The sequence below is a fragment of the Heteronotia binoei genome, chromosome 3 (assembly GCF_032191835.1).
Source record: "Heteronotia binoei isolate CCM8104 ecotype False Entrance Well chromosome 3, APGP_CSIRO_Hbin_v1, whole genome shotgun sequence".
Lineage (NCBI taxonomy): Eukaryota > Metazoa > Chordata > Lepidosauria > Squamata > Gekkonidae > Heteronotia > Heteronotia binoei.
The window spans coordinates 101,825,679-101,840,005 of NC_083225.1; the positions used below are offsets into that span (position 1 = coordinate 101,825,679).

General features: G+C 40.9%; 1 protein-coding gene across 1 annotated transcript in view; it reads right to left on the reverse strand.

The window, feature by feature from the left end:
• Window positions 1-961: 961 nt before the first annotated feature.
• The window catches only part of IFNGR2 (interferon gamma receptor 2), a 28,409-nt gene continuing 15,043 nt past the window's right edge, over window positions 962-14,327 (reverse strand). Inside the window, exons 4-7 of the mRNA XM_060234307.1 lie at window positions 10,583-10,749; window positions 7,015-7,162; window positions 2,463-2,617; window positions 962-1,393 (exon numbers count right to left, since the gene is read on the reverse strand). Coding sequence (XP_060090290.1) covers window positions 1,229-1,393; window positions 2,463-2,617; window positions 7,015-7,162; window positions 10,583-10,749 — 635 coding nt within the window. The 3' untranslated portion in view covers window positions 962-1,228. The remainder of the gene's footprint in view (window positions 1,394-2,462; window positions 2,618-7,014; window positions 7,163-10,582; window positions 10,750-14,327) is intronic.

The following is a 14,327-nucleotide window of genomic DNA, read 5'->3' on the forward strand; positions in this document are numbered from 1 at the left end:
ACAGCAACACTTGTTACTTTTCTTCTGATGCATTCTGTAAAATGGTGATGCATAACTAAAGAATTAATGTGGCAACATTACTTCAGGAATTCCTGTAATAGCAACACACGGCTCAGCAGTCATTCACAGGTACTATTACCAGTTCACGTGTGAAAATACTTGATGTGTTCAGTCTGCTCTTCAGTCTGATATAGGTGATTTTGAAATACAGTTTTAGGGTCTATCTAGCAAAGAAATGATAACACTTATTTTCCCTTTGCTAGTTCAGTCTTGCACTAATTTTAGAAATGGCTACCAGGACATGATTCACCAGCAAATAAACCAAGAACTGTTGTTGTTGTTTTTAAAAAAACCTATAAAAGCATTTGTGGATATTTCAGTTACCAGCAAAAATTACAAAGTAAAGCAAAATAAGTCTTCACCCTTTTCCTGTACTAATTTACATCTCACCACAGCAGCAAAGAAATGTACAGCAAGACTGCCATAGATGCCCTTACAGAGAAACAAGCATAGGTACTGTCAAAGCAATACATACTTGCTGTGTTTTAAAAGATGGACAAGTAGGACCTTGAACTGAGCTCAGATGCATACTGGTAGCCTGTGCAGTTGCGCTAGAACTAGAATAATATGAAACCCGCACATTCTAGTTGAAAAATACTGCATTCTATACTATCTGAAGCATCTGAGCACCCAGCCTTCAAGGGCAGCCCAACAGTAAAGTGCCTTATGTGAGATTATCATTGCATGAATGGAAACAAAATCCATCAGTATGGTTGGTACACTAACTGGGCCCTAAGTAACAACTTATATCTTTTTAGGACTGTACTTAAGGTCATGCAAAGCCTGATAAGTCTTTTTGTCTTCCCCAATAGCTTCAGTCAATGGGATTAGATCACATCACTAGAAGATTCTCTTCCCTATATTACATATTCTGCATTAACTGCACTTCCAGAGGCTCATATTGTTTCAGTAGTTGGAATCTATACCGACTTCCATTTAATCTCAGTTGACAATGTAATTAAGAAAAATATACTTCATCAGTAGAAGAAAGTATCCTTGTACAGGTTGTGCCTTCAATTCATAGTTCAACATATATAGAAGCACATCAGTATGCTGTGCAGGATCTTCTTATTGCAACCACCCAAATAATTTCCTCTGTAGTTCAACAGTTACATTCAGAATCACTGAACTTCTGTAAAATGAAGATATTTCATCTTGTCATCTAAGCTCATCTATTTTGTAGCAGGTGAACTTCTTGATTGTTGTTATCAATGCTATTTGTCACAGTTGGATTTTGTTCCACGCTGGAGATAACTGACACAGCATCCCAGTAATCTTCTCCTGCACAGTTCCTAAATTCTTCAACCACAGTCATTTGAGGATTTTGTAAGTCCTGAAAAAAAAGTATTAAGTTGTTACACCAATATGTAGGGCATTTCTATACTAGTAAATCTTTGTGTAGGTAAATATTGTGAACATTTTGGGGTTCAATCCCACAGATCTGTTTTACTAATGGTGGGTCTTTCCTCTTCTACCAGCAGAAAAGCTTGTGGCTTGCACCACATGAAAATGCTACCATCGGTGGAACAGATCCATAGGATCTGCCCCTTAAGTTATGGAGTAAAGGACCTATAAACAGAAAGGCAAGCATCATTAAGGTCATGAGGACCGCATTATGTAGGTTGGGCTTTCACTGTATGCAAAAATGAATTGAAATGGTGGGAGGTATCTCTTCACTTAAATTCAAATTAACCAGACTGCTCGAGTTGCAGATCTCTGATCCATGCTCCATATTACAACCTGTTTATTCAGTGGTCAAGGCCAGCATGGTATAGGGTTGGAGTGTCACATTAGGATCTAGGAGGCTCAGTGAAAATTCCCATTCTGCTATGGAAGCTTGACCTTCCTTGGCTAGTCATACACATACAGCTGATCTCACAGGATTGTTGTGCAGATAAAGGGAGAAAGGTAGAATGTTGTGAGCCACGTAGGACCTTGCTGGGGAGAAAAGTGCTGTAAAATGAAGTAAATAAATAAAATCTGTTCGAAATGGACTTTCCAAAATCAATTCAGCTATTTATGTAATATTCTGTATTTTCACACACCATTATCTAGCCACCATTTAAAGTTGATTCCACTGATACTAGATCCCTCTCTGCTTCAGCACAGGGAGCTTAGCTCTGACAATCATGGCCCTGCTGTTGGACTACAAGCCGCTGGCAATGTTGCACTGGCTGGAGCTGTCTCAACAGGTCCCAGTTAGGAAGAATACTTCCAAGTTTAAACTTGGTTGACAGAAGCAGCTACATGTCCGCTGAATAATGTGGTCTCCCAAGTACAAGCATGCCTGAAGTTTGATGAAGAGAAGAGTGCACTGTATGACACACCTCTATGCCTATTACAATTATAGTTGACTGTATCTATACTCATTATAAATATGTAGAAGCCATAAATACGTATACCTTTTCATAATGCAGTGGTATTGTAAGAGGAGGTCGCCAAAGAGATTTAATTAGATTCTGATGCTTCTTTATAACCACCCAGCAGAAAAATATTATAATGAGTACAACAACTGCAAATATGAATGGCAATGTGATTGATAAAATCCTTGTTGTCTCTGAAAGAGAAAAGGAGGTTGCTAAACATTAACTGATTTCTTTTTATAGTTCTAGAGTCAAATATACAACAATTTCTCTAGAAGTACTGTTTAGTTGCATGACAGTTTATCAAGCCAGTTTGGTGTAGTGGTGTATCAAGCCAGTTTGGAGAGCCAGTTTGGTGTAGTGGTTAAGTGTGTGGACTCTTATCTGGGAGAACCGGGTTTGATTCCCCACTCCTCCACTTGCACCTGCTAGCATGGCCTTGGGCCAGCCATGGCTCTGGCAGAGGTTGTCCTTGAAAGGGCAGCTGCTGAGAGCCCTCTCCAGCCCCACCCACCTCACAGGGTGTCTGTTGTGGGGGAGGAAGGTAAAGGAGATTGTGAGCCACTCTGAGACTCTTCGGAGTGGAGGGCGGGATATAAATCCAATATCTTTTTCTTCTTCAATAATAATAATATTTGAACTTGTTCAAAATAATGTCAAAAAGACTACAATGCAGCTTCTGCAAGTAAAGTGAGTTTGGCTCAGAGAAATCTCATATTGGGCCTGAAAGATGTATTAGAATGAAATCTCATGTAGGGATCTTGCCTCTCTGCTTTTGGCAGAAATAAGGCAGCTGAGAGATGCACAGCTAAAAAGAGCAAGCCCAAAAGCAGGGGGGACCAGAAGGGTCTACAGTAGGAAAAGGAAGGAGGAAAAAATCAAGGGCAACAGGTTGAGGGATGAGAATAAGAAGGGAGTTACTACTGGCAGGGTAAAAACAATAAATATTTGGAGGAAGACAAGCCGAGTGATGAAAGTCAAAAAATTTTCAGTGTGTAAAATACAGCAATGGATGATAATAATGTGTATTTAAAAAACCTATCATTTGGATCCAGCAATGCATGAGCATTCAGTGTAGTTTGGCTTCTACAGGATCTTGTGTGACTCCTAGCATTTTTCACTGTATTACAGTGAATGGAGATTGGCTACACAAGCAAAGCTGCAAGTGGGAATGCAATAAGTCTGACTAGGTGCAAGCAGCTACTTTGGTCTTGTTCTTGTGCTTCCCTTGTACAAGAGTTAGGCCACAAATGAAAATTTTGCACTGGATCCAACTCAGTTACTGCCTCCATCAGCAAATATATATGCCATAATAACCCAACACAGGAATCAGAATTCTGTGTAACGTGTCCAAGGAAGCATGCTTAAAGTCACTACATCTCATCTCGATCCAACACATATTACAGGAAGAACATTCCAATGAAATCAGCTGCACTGTATCTATACAGTAACACAAGATTGCAGAATTCTAGGCTGAAAACATAAATCTCAGAAATTTAAATCTGGGACAAGGGAAGAACAACAGTGTAACACAGGCCAAACTGTGGCTCGGGAGCCACATGTGGTTCTTTCATACATATTATGTGGCTCTCGAAGCCTCCACGGCCCCATCGGCCAGCTTGGAGAAGGCATTGCTCTCTTTAAACCACTTCTCCAAGCCAAATCATCTGACGCTTAGAGAATGCATTTAAAATTAAAGTTGCTTTCTTCCCACCTCTCCCCCATCTATTTGCTTTCCTTAATCATAGAATCATAGAGTTGGAAGGGACCTCCAGGGTCATCTAGTCCAATCCCCTGCACACTGCAGGAAATTCACAAATTACACCCCCGCCAAATTCACAGGATCCGCATTGCTGCCAGATGGCCATCTAGCCTGTTTAAAAACCTCCAAAGAAGAGCCTAGCACCTCCCGAGGAAGCCTTCCTTCCTTGTGGCTCTCAAATGCCTGATGTTCATGTCTTGTGGCACACAAAGATCTGACATATATTGTATGTGGCTCTTATGTTAAGCAAGTTTGGCCACCCTTGGTGTAACAGGACATTTAAGAAGGCAAGCTTGCTACCATGCTTGATATTTAAGAACATTTGAAACATACCAGTTTATTCATTGCAACTATTAATCATTCAGACACATTTTCAAAACTTCTCTTTCATACAACACATTTTCAGACTTTCTGCAGACTAAGAGAAAGTAAAGCAAAAGTTCTTCTTCCCCATGGTCATGGAACTTAGATTCTGTAGAGCTGCCAATTCTCTGAAACACAAAGCACTATATATTCCAGTACTGGCAAGAAAACAGGGATTTTTTAAAAAGAATGTTTTCTGCCATACTTAAAGACAGCAAAACATTTAAAATCTAATGGAAATTCATGCTAGAGATTAAGGGAGGCCTAAAATGTTACACATTTTCTACATGAAAAGCATTTTGTGTATGAGAAAATATAAAAACAAAATAAAAGTACAGTAGTCATGGGCATCAAGTGCATACACATCTATTTCACCTCAGGTATTGTGTGGTTTTATGATGGAACCTGCCCTGAGCCTGTTTGCAGGGAGGACGGGATATAAAGGGAATAAAATTATAAATAAATAAAAAGTAACAACTGGCTAAAAATCTAATTCACCAACTCTATGCAGCAATACATATATGCAGTCACTGAAAATGGATTTCATACTTTCATACATGTTAAGTACTTTTTGTGCAGTGTCCTAAATGCAAGGCTTTTACTTTTGACATTGCTTCTTATTCATTCTAACAAGCCAGTACTCACTGTCCTTTCACTTTGTACACATTACCCCATACTGATACCTGGTAAAATATTTTGTACACAAGTTCAGGGGGTGGGGGAAAAGACTTTCTAAACTACTACTCAGCTACAGGAAAAAATGTGATTCAGAAATTTCATCAAAATATATTATACATGGCATTCCATTTTTTTTTGTTAAAGATATAGAATATTCCACAACCATTGGATTTTTATATTGCTAGAAGTAGTCCTCAAGACAGCTGCTGGACAGTACTCTTTAATAAGGTATCTGGATAGAATCACAGAGTTGGAAGGGATCTCCAGGTTCATCTAGTTCAACCCCCAGCACAATGCATGAAATTCACAAATACCTCCCACCCACGCCACCAGTGACATTAGCTCCACATCCATAAGATGGCAAAAAAAACCCCTCCAGGTTCCCTGACAAAACTGGCCTAGAGAAAAATTGCTGCCTGACTTTAATGTGGCTATTAACATTTCTCTGGGTGTAAGAAAGGGACATGAGAATAAAGTACTGATGAAACCCTTCCTGCCCTCCTCAGAATCAGCACTGCTGTCAGATGGCCATCTAGACTCTGCCCAAAGAAGAACCCACCACCTCATAAGGAAGCCTGTTCCACTGAGGAACTGCTCTGTCAGGAAGTTCTTCCTAATGTTTAGTTGAACACTCTTTGGATTTAATTTCAACCTGTTGTTTTTTAGGGCAATAGAAAACAACTATGTGACAGCCCTTCAAGTACTTGAAGATGATGATCATATCACCTCTCAGTTGTCTCCTCTCCAGGCTAAACATACTCCGCTCGCTCAGCCTTTCCTCATAGGACTTGGTCTCCAGACCCTTAACCATCTTCGTTGTCCTCCTCTGGACATGTTCCAGCTTGTCTATATCCTTCTTAAATTGAAATGCCCCAAACTGAACAATACTTTAGGTGAGGTATTACCAGGGCAGAGTAAAGAGATACTATCACTCCATGTGATCAGGATACTATAATTCTGTCGATACAGCCCAAAATTGCATTTGCCTTTTTTGCTATCACATCATACTGCTGATTCATGTTCAATGTATGGTCCACTAAGACTCCTAGATTCTTTTTGTACATACTACTGTCAAAACAACTCTCCCCCATCCGATAATTATTTATTTGATTTTTCCTACCTAAATGCAGAACTTTACATTTATCCCGTTTAAAATTCATTTTATTTGTTTTAGCCCCGTTTTCCAGCCTGTCAAGATCATCCTGTATCCTGACTCTGTATTCTACTGTATTTGCTACCCATCCCAGTTTAGTATCTGCAAATTTAATAAGTATTCCCTCTATTCCTTCATCCAAATCATTTATAAAGATGTTAAAGGAAACAGGTCCCAGGACTGATACTTGAGGCACTCCAGCTTTCATACCTCTCCAAGAGGATGAAGAACCATTCACAAGCACTCTTTGGGTGCAATCTGTCAACCAGTTACAGATTCACCAGTTACAGATCCACCTAACAGTAATAGGATCCAAACTACATTTTACCAATTTGCCAAGAAGAATATTATGTGGAACCTTATGAAAACCATTACTGAAATCAAGATAAGGTTAGACTTGAGAAAACAAGATAAGGTTAGTCTTGGGAAAACAGGATAAGGTTAGTCTTGAGAAAACCATACTGGCCCTTATTAATTACATCCATCTTTTCTAAATGCTCACTTTAGATTATTAATATATCAATTATTAATAAGATTATTATGTCAATTTAACTTCAGGAAACAGGTTAAATTAAATTGCTTTAGCTATGAGTTCAAGCCACTAAAATACTATTGTTCATTGAAAAATAACGTACCAGTAAGAGAGGTTTTTCTGCAATAAGTTTCACTTAAACGTCCATGTAGCTTTTTTTCAGGAAGCACTGCTTGTATATGGAAGCAATACTCTGTCATTTCCATCAGATTCACAAGTTTGAATTTTGTATTGCTGGTTTTCACTTCCTCCTGTTTAATCAGAGGAGAGAGAAATAAAGTGACATTTACTATACAGCAACCATTTCAGCCAAATTCATTTAAATTCTTAAAATGAACTTCACAGGTTAGCCCTGAAACGGAAGCATGGTATGTTTACACTGGCAATTCATAAGCCAGTATCGGTCTACTGAATTAACAGGATTTCCCTCTGTGATTTCTTGTTTCGTGCACAAATTTACTTTCCAAAACTTTTTAATAACTACTTCTGTCCTGTCACAGGTGTAACACCTCTGTCATTAGATTTAAGAGGGCAGCCGTGTTGGTTTGAAGCAGCTGAACAAAGCAGGAGTCAAGTTTCACCTTTAAGACCAACCAAGTTTTATTGAGAACGTAAGCTTTTGTGTGCTCTAAACACACTTCATCAGACGAGGAATCCGGTAGAAGAAGAAGAAGAAGAAGATATTGGATTTATATCCCGCCCTCCACTCCGAAGAGTCTCAGAGCGGCTCACAATCTCCTTTACCTTCCTCCCCCACAACAGACACCCTGTGAGGTGGGTGGGGCTGGAGAGGGCTCTCACAGCAGCTGCCCTTTCAAGGACAACCTCTGCCAGAGCTATGGCTGACCCAAGGCCATTCCGGCAGGTGCAAGTGGAGGAGTGGGGAATCAAACCTGGTTCTCCCAGATAAGAGTCCGCACACTTAACCACTACACCAAACTGGCTCTGGTACAATGAGCAGAGCCACACATAGCTGGTAGGTAGTGGCTCAATGCAAACTGGTACAAATTTAAGATCTGTCATTGGATCTTAAATTTGTACCAGTTTCCATTCTGAGCCACTACCTACCAGCTATGTGTGGCTCTGCTCATTGTACCGGATTCCTCGTCAGATGAAGTGTGTTTAGAGCACACGAAAGCTTATGTTCTCAATAAAACTTGGTTGGTCTTAAAGGTGTGACTTGAATCCTGCTTCGTCCAACCTCTGTCATTGTTAATGCTGCTGTCATTGACATTCCTGGACCAAATGCTTACGCTTTAGATGTATTCCTTAGAAAAACTGATGCTTAAAGCTAGCTCACATAGACCAATGCCATTTAGCAACTAAGACTCTTCCCCAATAGAATTTGCCATTTCTTTCAGTTAAGAATGCCTTGCAAATAAAAAGAAAAACGCTTCTTCAAGAATTTTTTCCAGTGTAAATATGCAAGTCGTTGCCAAAAACATCAGTACATTTAATCAGTGAATAATCATGACTGAATCAGTGAATAAATCCAAACCGATCTGCAAAGTGTTTGGAGCCTTCTCAGCAAATGTTGACTCCTATGCATATATACGCTGATTAAACTTCTAAATGAACACTGAAGAACTTTGTCTGGGGACATGACAATCTGCGTGTATGAGAACCAATTCTACAGGCAATTTGTAACTCTTTAGTGAGATTAGGCCTTTCTATTTACTTCATTTATACCTATCATTTATCCCCAATAGGGACCAGAGTGGCTCACAACATTCTCCTCCATTTTATTCTCACATCTCTGTGAAGTTCATTAGACAAAGAAGAGCCGGTTTTTATACCCCATTTTTCTCTACCCTAAAGAGTTACAGAGCAGATTACAATCTCCTTCCCTTCCTCTCCCCACAACAGTCTCTTGTGAGGTACATGGGGCTGAGAGAGTTCTGAGAGAACTGTAACTGGCCCAAGGTCACCCAGTGGAAAAACTTGAGCCAGGTACCTCCTGACTTAGGGATGGCCTCATACAAGCGTGCATCTGAAAACCTGTCTCCCCTGGAAACAGCAGCAGCAAACAATGGTTCCAGGCATACATCCTCTCTGCTGCAAGAATACAAGGAGGGGTTGATAATAGATTTAACTATGTGCCTGTTAATTTTATATATGCTAGACAAAGCCTCTGTCTAGTAGTGGACTTGGACAATGTTGTATCTAGCTAAAACACAAGAGGAAACTGTGTCAATGTAAATATATCTCTGTATTTCTTTTGCTGAATCCCATTCTGCTGTACATGTTAGATTAAGAGCTAGATTAATAGATTCCATGTTCTTTTTCCTCCCCGCCCCCCAAGAAAATGATATACTATGCTTGTCTTCAATTTTGATACAAATATTTTAGCCATGAGTTAAGAACAACTTAGCTAATTGGTAGCTTAGAAACATTGAGCATATATTTTGAACATGTTTTCTGTGTGTGTAACTTTTGATATCCTGTTAATTAGCAATATGAGTTTAGTTACTGTTTTGTACTTCATTTATATTAGATATTAGTGAACTTATATATGCACATGTATACCTAGTATAGAAGAATTGATTTTGTTATCAGAAAAATGTATACCCTCACATTTATAAGGCAAAAACTGTTTTCACCCTAAGTGCCTATCCAAAGATGGTTCTGACAACTTATAACTCCATGTTCTTTGTACATGCAACCTCAGGCTCAGTGTTCATTATCAAGATTTCTCCACCCTCCCCTCCATCCAGGAATTTTTCCCACCCTCCCTGGCATCCTTCCCTTCCTGCCTTCATTCACCCCCCCCCCCCTTCTTCTCAAGAGAAATCTCTCTCCAGAAGCCTCATGTTTCCTCTGAGCCTACTCAGCAAGATCTAGGTATTGTATCACCTCTCCCCCATCCACACTTATTCAGCTAACCACTGTATTCCTCTTGTATGCTTGAAATTGTTTGATTGGGATGTAACTATTTGAAAATCAATACATATAATAAAATCCATTATTTAACCAAAGGATTTTCAGTGGTCTATCTCCGTAAACATTGGCAGAGATCCTGCTTTACCCTCACCTTTCAGTAGCCTACCATTTTGAACTAAGAAATATTAATATTCCCCAATAAAAGGTTAATTGAGGGTAGTAACAACCCAGCAGGCTACATGTGGAAGAGTAGGGAATCAAACCCAGTTCTCCAGATTAGAGTCCGCTCCTCTTATTCTTTTATTATTTAAATTTATATTCCACCTCCTTGAAAGCAGGCTCAAGGCAGATCACAATGTGAAAACAAATATATATATATATATATATATATATATATATATATTAACCACTATACTATGCTGTGTGACTGGCCCAAGGTCATCCAGCAAGTGTCCATGGCACAATGGGGATTTGAACATGGGTCTTCCAGATCCTAGAACCAATACTCTTTTAACTATTACACCAAGTTGATGCTCCCATTCTTTTAAAAAATCTTTCATAATGTCAAAACAAAACAAAAACCCACCAGAAAACCTGAAGAACAGCCAGCTCAACAGCAAAAAAGTGAAGATAACATATGCCCAGTTTAGTGAAATGCTGCCTTTAAAAAACCCCCAAACCAAATCAAGCTAATTTTACTATTTGATGCAAACACACATTTAGAATGAAAATTAATAGCACTGAAGTGAAAGAATGCTTCAGTGTTTAAACTTTTTCCAGAAATTCATTACCACTTTGTCAGATGAAGGCACGTCCTTATCTGCTGACGTCTCCCAGTAAGATATTAAATATTGAAAAACAAAGAATCTTGAGTTATTATCAAAGGGAGCCTTATAGCTAACAAAAATGGAGTTAGCTTCCACTGTCGCATCTATTTCTCTTGGAGGTCCTAAAATAGCTGAAATGGAAAAAGACAAACAGTTAAGTACATCCTTTTAGCTAATGATATATATGGCCCCCCTGTTAGTCAAAATGCAGAGGGTACAAAACCATGAGAAGGGGACATGGACCACTAGCAGCAGAGAAATGGGGAGGAGAGAGGATGGAGGAAGCAAAGCAAGTCACACAGAGGCAGGTAAGAGGGGGATATAGAAGGGAGATGGGATTTCAACTCCCCCACAAGTCTTCACAGATTACCACTTGTTTTCTGCTTATTTTGAACAGACTCAAACCAAAGGTCCAAATGTACTCTAACAAGCACAGGAGGGTCTGACATTAGGAGATGATGCAATCTCATGATGTATGATGTGAATTAGGACACATGGGCAGACATGCAGACCCTGCAAACATTTCTGCTTATGAAAACAGCATGGGAGGGGGTGTTATCTCAATCAGCTTTTTATTGGGGAATATTAATTTTTCTTAGCTCAAAATTGTAGGTTACAAGAGGTGAGATATGCAAGATCTCTGTCAGTGTTTACAGAGATAGACCACTGAAATCCTTTGGTTAAGTTAATGGATTGTATTATAGCAAATGATTTTAAAATAGTTACATCCCAATCAAAGAATTTTCAAACATACAAAAGGAATTACAGAGGTTAGCTGATAGGTGGTGGTGGGGAAGTGATACAAATACCTAGTTCTTGCAGTGTAGACTCAATAAGAGGGAGAGGGAACTCTCTCTCAAGAAGAGACAGGGGTGGGGGAGGCAGGCTGGAAGAGAGCCCTCTGAAAGGGAACCCTCTCCTAACAGTTGAACAAAGCAGGAGTCAAGTTGCACCTTTAAGACCAACCAAGTTTTATTGAGAACGTAAGCTTTCGTGTGCTCTCTAAGCACACTTAATCAGACGAGGGGATCCGGTATTGTGGGTTGAAATACATGCAGTTCGTTGTTTAAGAGTGCAAACTGGCTGTGGTCACATGACTAAACTGTGGCTTGTTATTTATTATTATTATTATTAATTTTATTTATATCCCGCCCTCCCCGCCTAAGCAGGCTCAGGGCGGCTAACAACGTTCGATAAAACATAATATAAATACAGTAATTAAAATACATTAAATACATTAAACATATAAACACATTAAAATTGGCCATTTGATCTGGATAGCCATAAAAGGTAATAAAGTTCCCTGCCAATTGGTGTTTTTGCAAATCACAAAAGGACATGTATTTCCTAGTTGTAGGCTACCTAATTTACTATCGGCATCCATCTATACATTATAAACATCATTCTAGTCTGCCATTAGAATGATGTTTATAATGTATAGATTGATGCTGATAAGTAAATTAGGTAGCCTACAACTAGGAAATACATGTCCTTCTGTGATTTGCAAAAACACCAATTGGCAGGGAACTTTATTACCTTTTATGGCTATCCAAACCAAATGGCCAAGTCACAGTTTAATCATGTGACCACAGCCAGTTTGCACTTAAACAAAAAACTGCATGTATTTCAGCCCACAATACCTGATCCCCTCGTCTGATGAAGTGTGCTTAGAGAGCACACGAAAGCTTACTTTCTCAATAAAACTTGGTTGGTCTTAAAGGTGAAACTTGACTCCTGCTTTGTTCAACTGCTTCAGAGCAACACAGCTGCCCTCTTGGATCTACCCCTCCTAACAGGTAAGATGGCCTGTTTTCTAGGGTAAATCACGTCACATCAAGAGATTCCAAGTATCCAATGAAAAAGGAGTCTCAAAAGTACACAAATCCCAAGAAGGAATTTTAATTACTTTGGGGGAATGGTTTTATGGCCCTGTTACTGCAGAGGTTGGTTCCCTTGAAGCTGAATAGGTGATGAATCTCTCTCTATGTATCAGTCCATTCATCACGTGTTTAGGAAATGGTTCCGTTTTGATGGCTTCAGCAGTAATGAAAGAAAAATATAGATTCTATGGTTGATAGTTTCCCTGACAGAAATGTAAAACCAGATTAGAAATTTACCACACATTCACCATAACAAGATGGCACTTAGCCTTTAACCTTTGTGTTTCTGCTGTCTTTCCCGAGGGATAGCAGATGATATCAATCCAGACCATTTGTTTAGGAGTTGCAAGGGGTGTTGTGCCCTGTTATTTATGGTCTAAGAACAGGACTGGAAAGGTTACCAAAAAGGTGAAGGAATTTTTACAGCCTTGCCCACTATATTTCCTTATCTGGGCCTGGGTCTCTCCATTCCCAGGATCAGAAAATGGATGCCTCTTAGCCTTTCAGCACAGTCAAAAGGTTTGCCAAGCTGCTGTTACTAAGTTTTCTCCAACACCATGCAAGAAGTAGATGACCTCCAGCGGCATCTGGATCAAGGTGGTGTGGCAGTACTGATGTTGTTAGAACTGTCGGCGGCGTTCGATACGGTCGACCATCAGCTGCTGACCCGCCGCCTCGCTGACATAGGGGTTAGGAGGTTGGCCTTACAATGGCTTTCCTCCTTCCTCAAGGGACAGGGACAAAGGGTGGCAATCGGGGGTGAGCTGTCCCAGAGGCGCACACTAGACTGTGGGGTGCCTCAGGGAGCAGTTCTCTCCCCAATGTTATTCAATATCTACATGCGCCCCCTTGCCCAGATTGCCCGGAGGTATGGGCTCGGGTGTCATCAATATGCAGATGACACCCAGCTCTATCTGCTAATGGATGGCCGACTTGACTGCATCCCAGGGAATCTGGACCAGGCACTGCAAGCCGTGGCAACTTGCCTTAGGCTGAATGGGTTGAAGCTGAACCCGACGAAGACAGAGGTCCTTTGCGTGGGCCGCGGCGCTCTGGGGAGGGAAATACCTCTCCCGGTTTTTGACGGTGTGCCACTGAAAGCGGCGCACCAGGTCAAGAGCCTGGGAGTTCTACTGGAGCCTTCATTATCAATGGAGGCCCAGATAGCAGCCACTGCCAAATCGGCGTTTTTTCATCTGAAGCGGGCAAGGCAGTTGGCCCCTTTCCTAGAGCGTCGGGACCTAGCAACAGTGATCCATGCGACGGTCACCTCAAGATATGACTACTGTAATGCCCTCTACATGGGGCTGCCTCTGTGTCGAACCCGGAAGCTGCAGCTAGTGCAGAACGCGGTGGCTAGGCTGTTATTAGGGCTCCCGAAGTGGGAGCACATACAGCCAGGGCTGCGCGGACTGCACTGGCTGCCAGTTACATACCGGGTTTGCTACAAAGTGCTGGTCATTACCTTTAAAGTCCCATATGGTCAAGGACCTGCCTACCTGAGGGACCGTCTTTCCCCATACGAGCCCCAGAGAGCACTGAGGTCAGCAGGGAAGAACAAGTTGGCTATCCCCAGGCCAAAGGAGGCGAAACTGCAGAATACCCGCACACGGGCCTTCTCTATTGTAGCTCCACACCTATGGAACCAGCTCCCGGAAGAGGTGCGGGCCCTGCGGATCCTCGACCAATTCCGCAGGGCCTGCAAGACCACCGTTTTCAGGATGGCCTTTGCGGACTGCTGATTGAAGGATTGATGGGTTCATCTAAGTGACTCTAGCCTAAGTGACTCTCGCCATCATGCTAACCGACAGAATAGCACCAGAAATGCC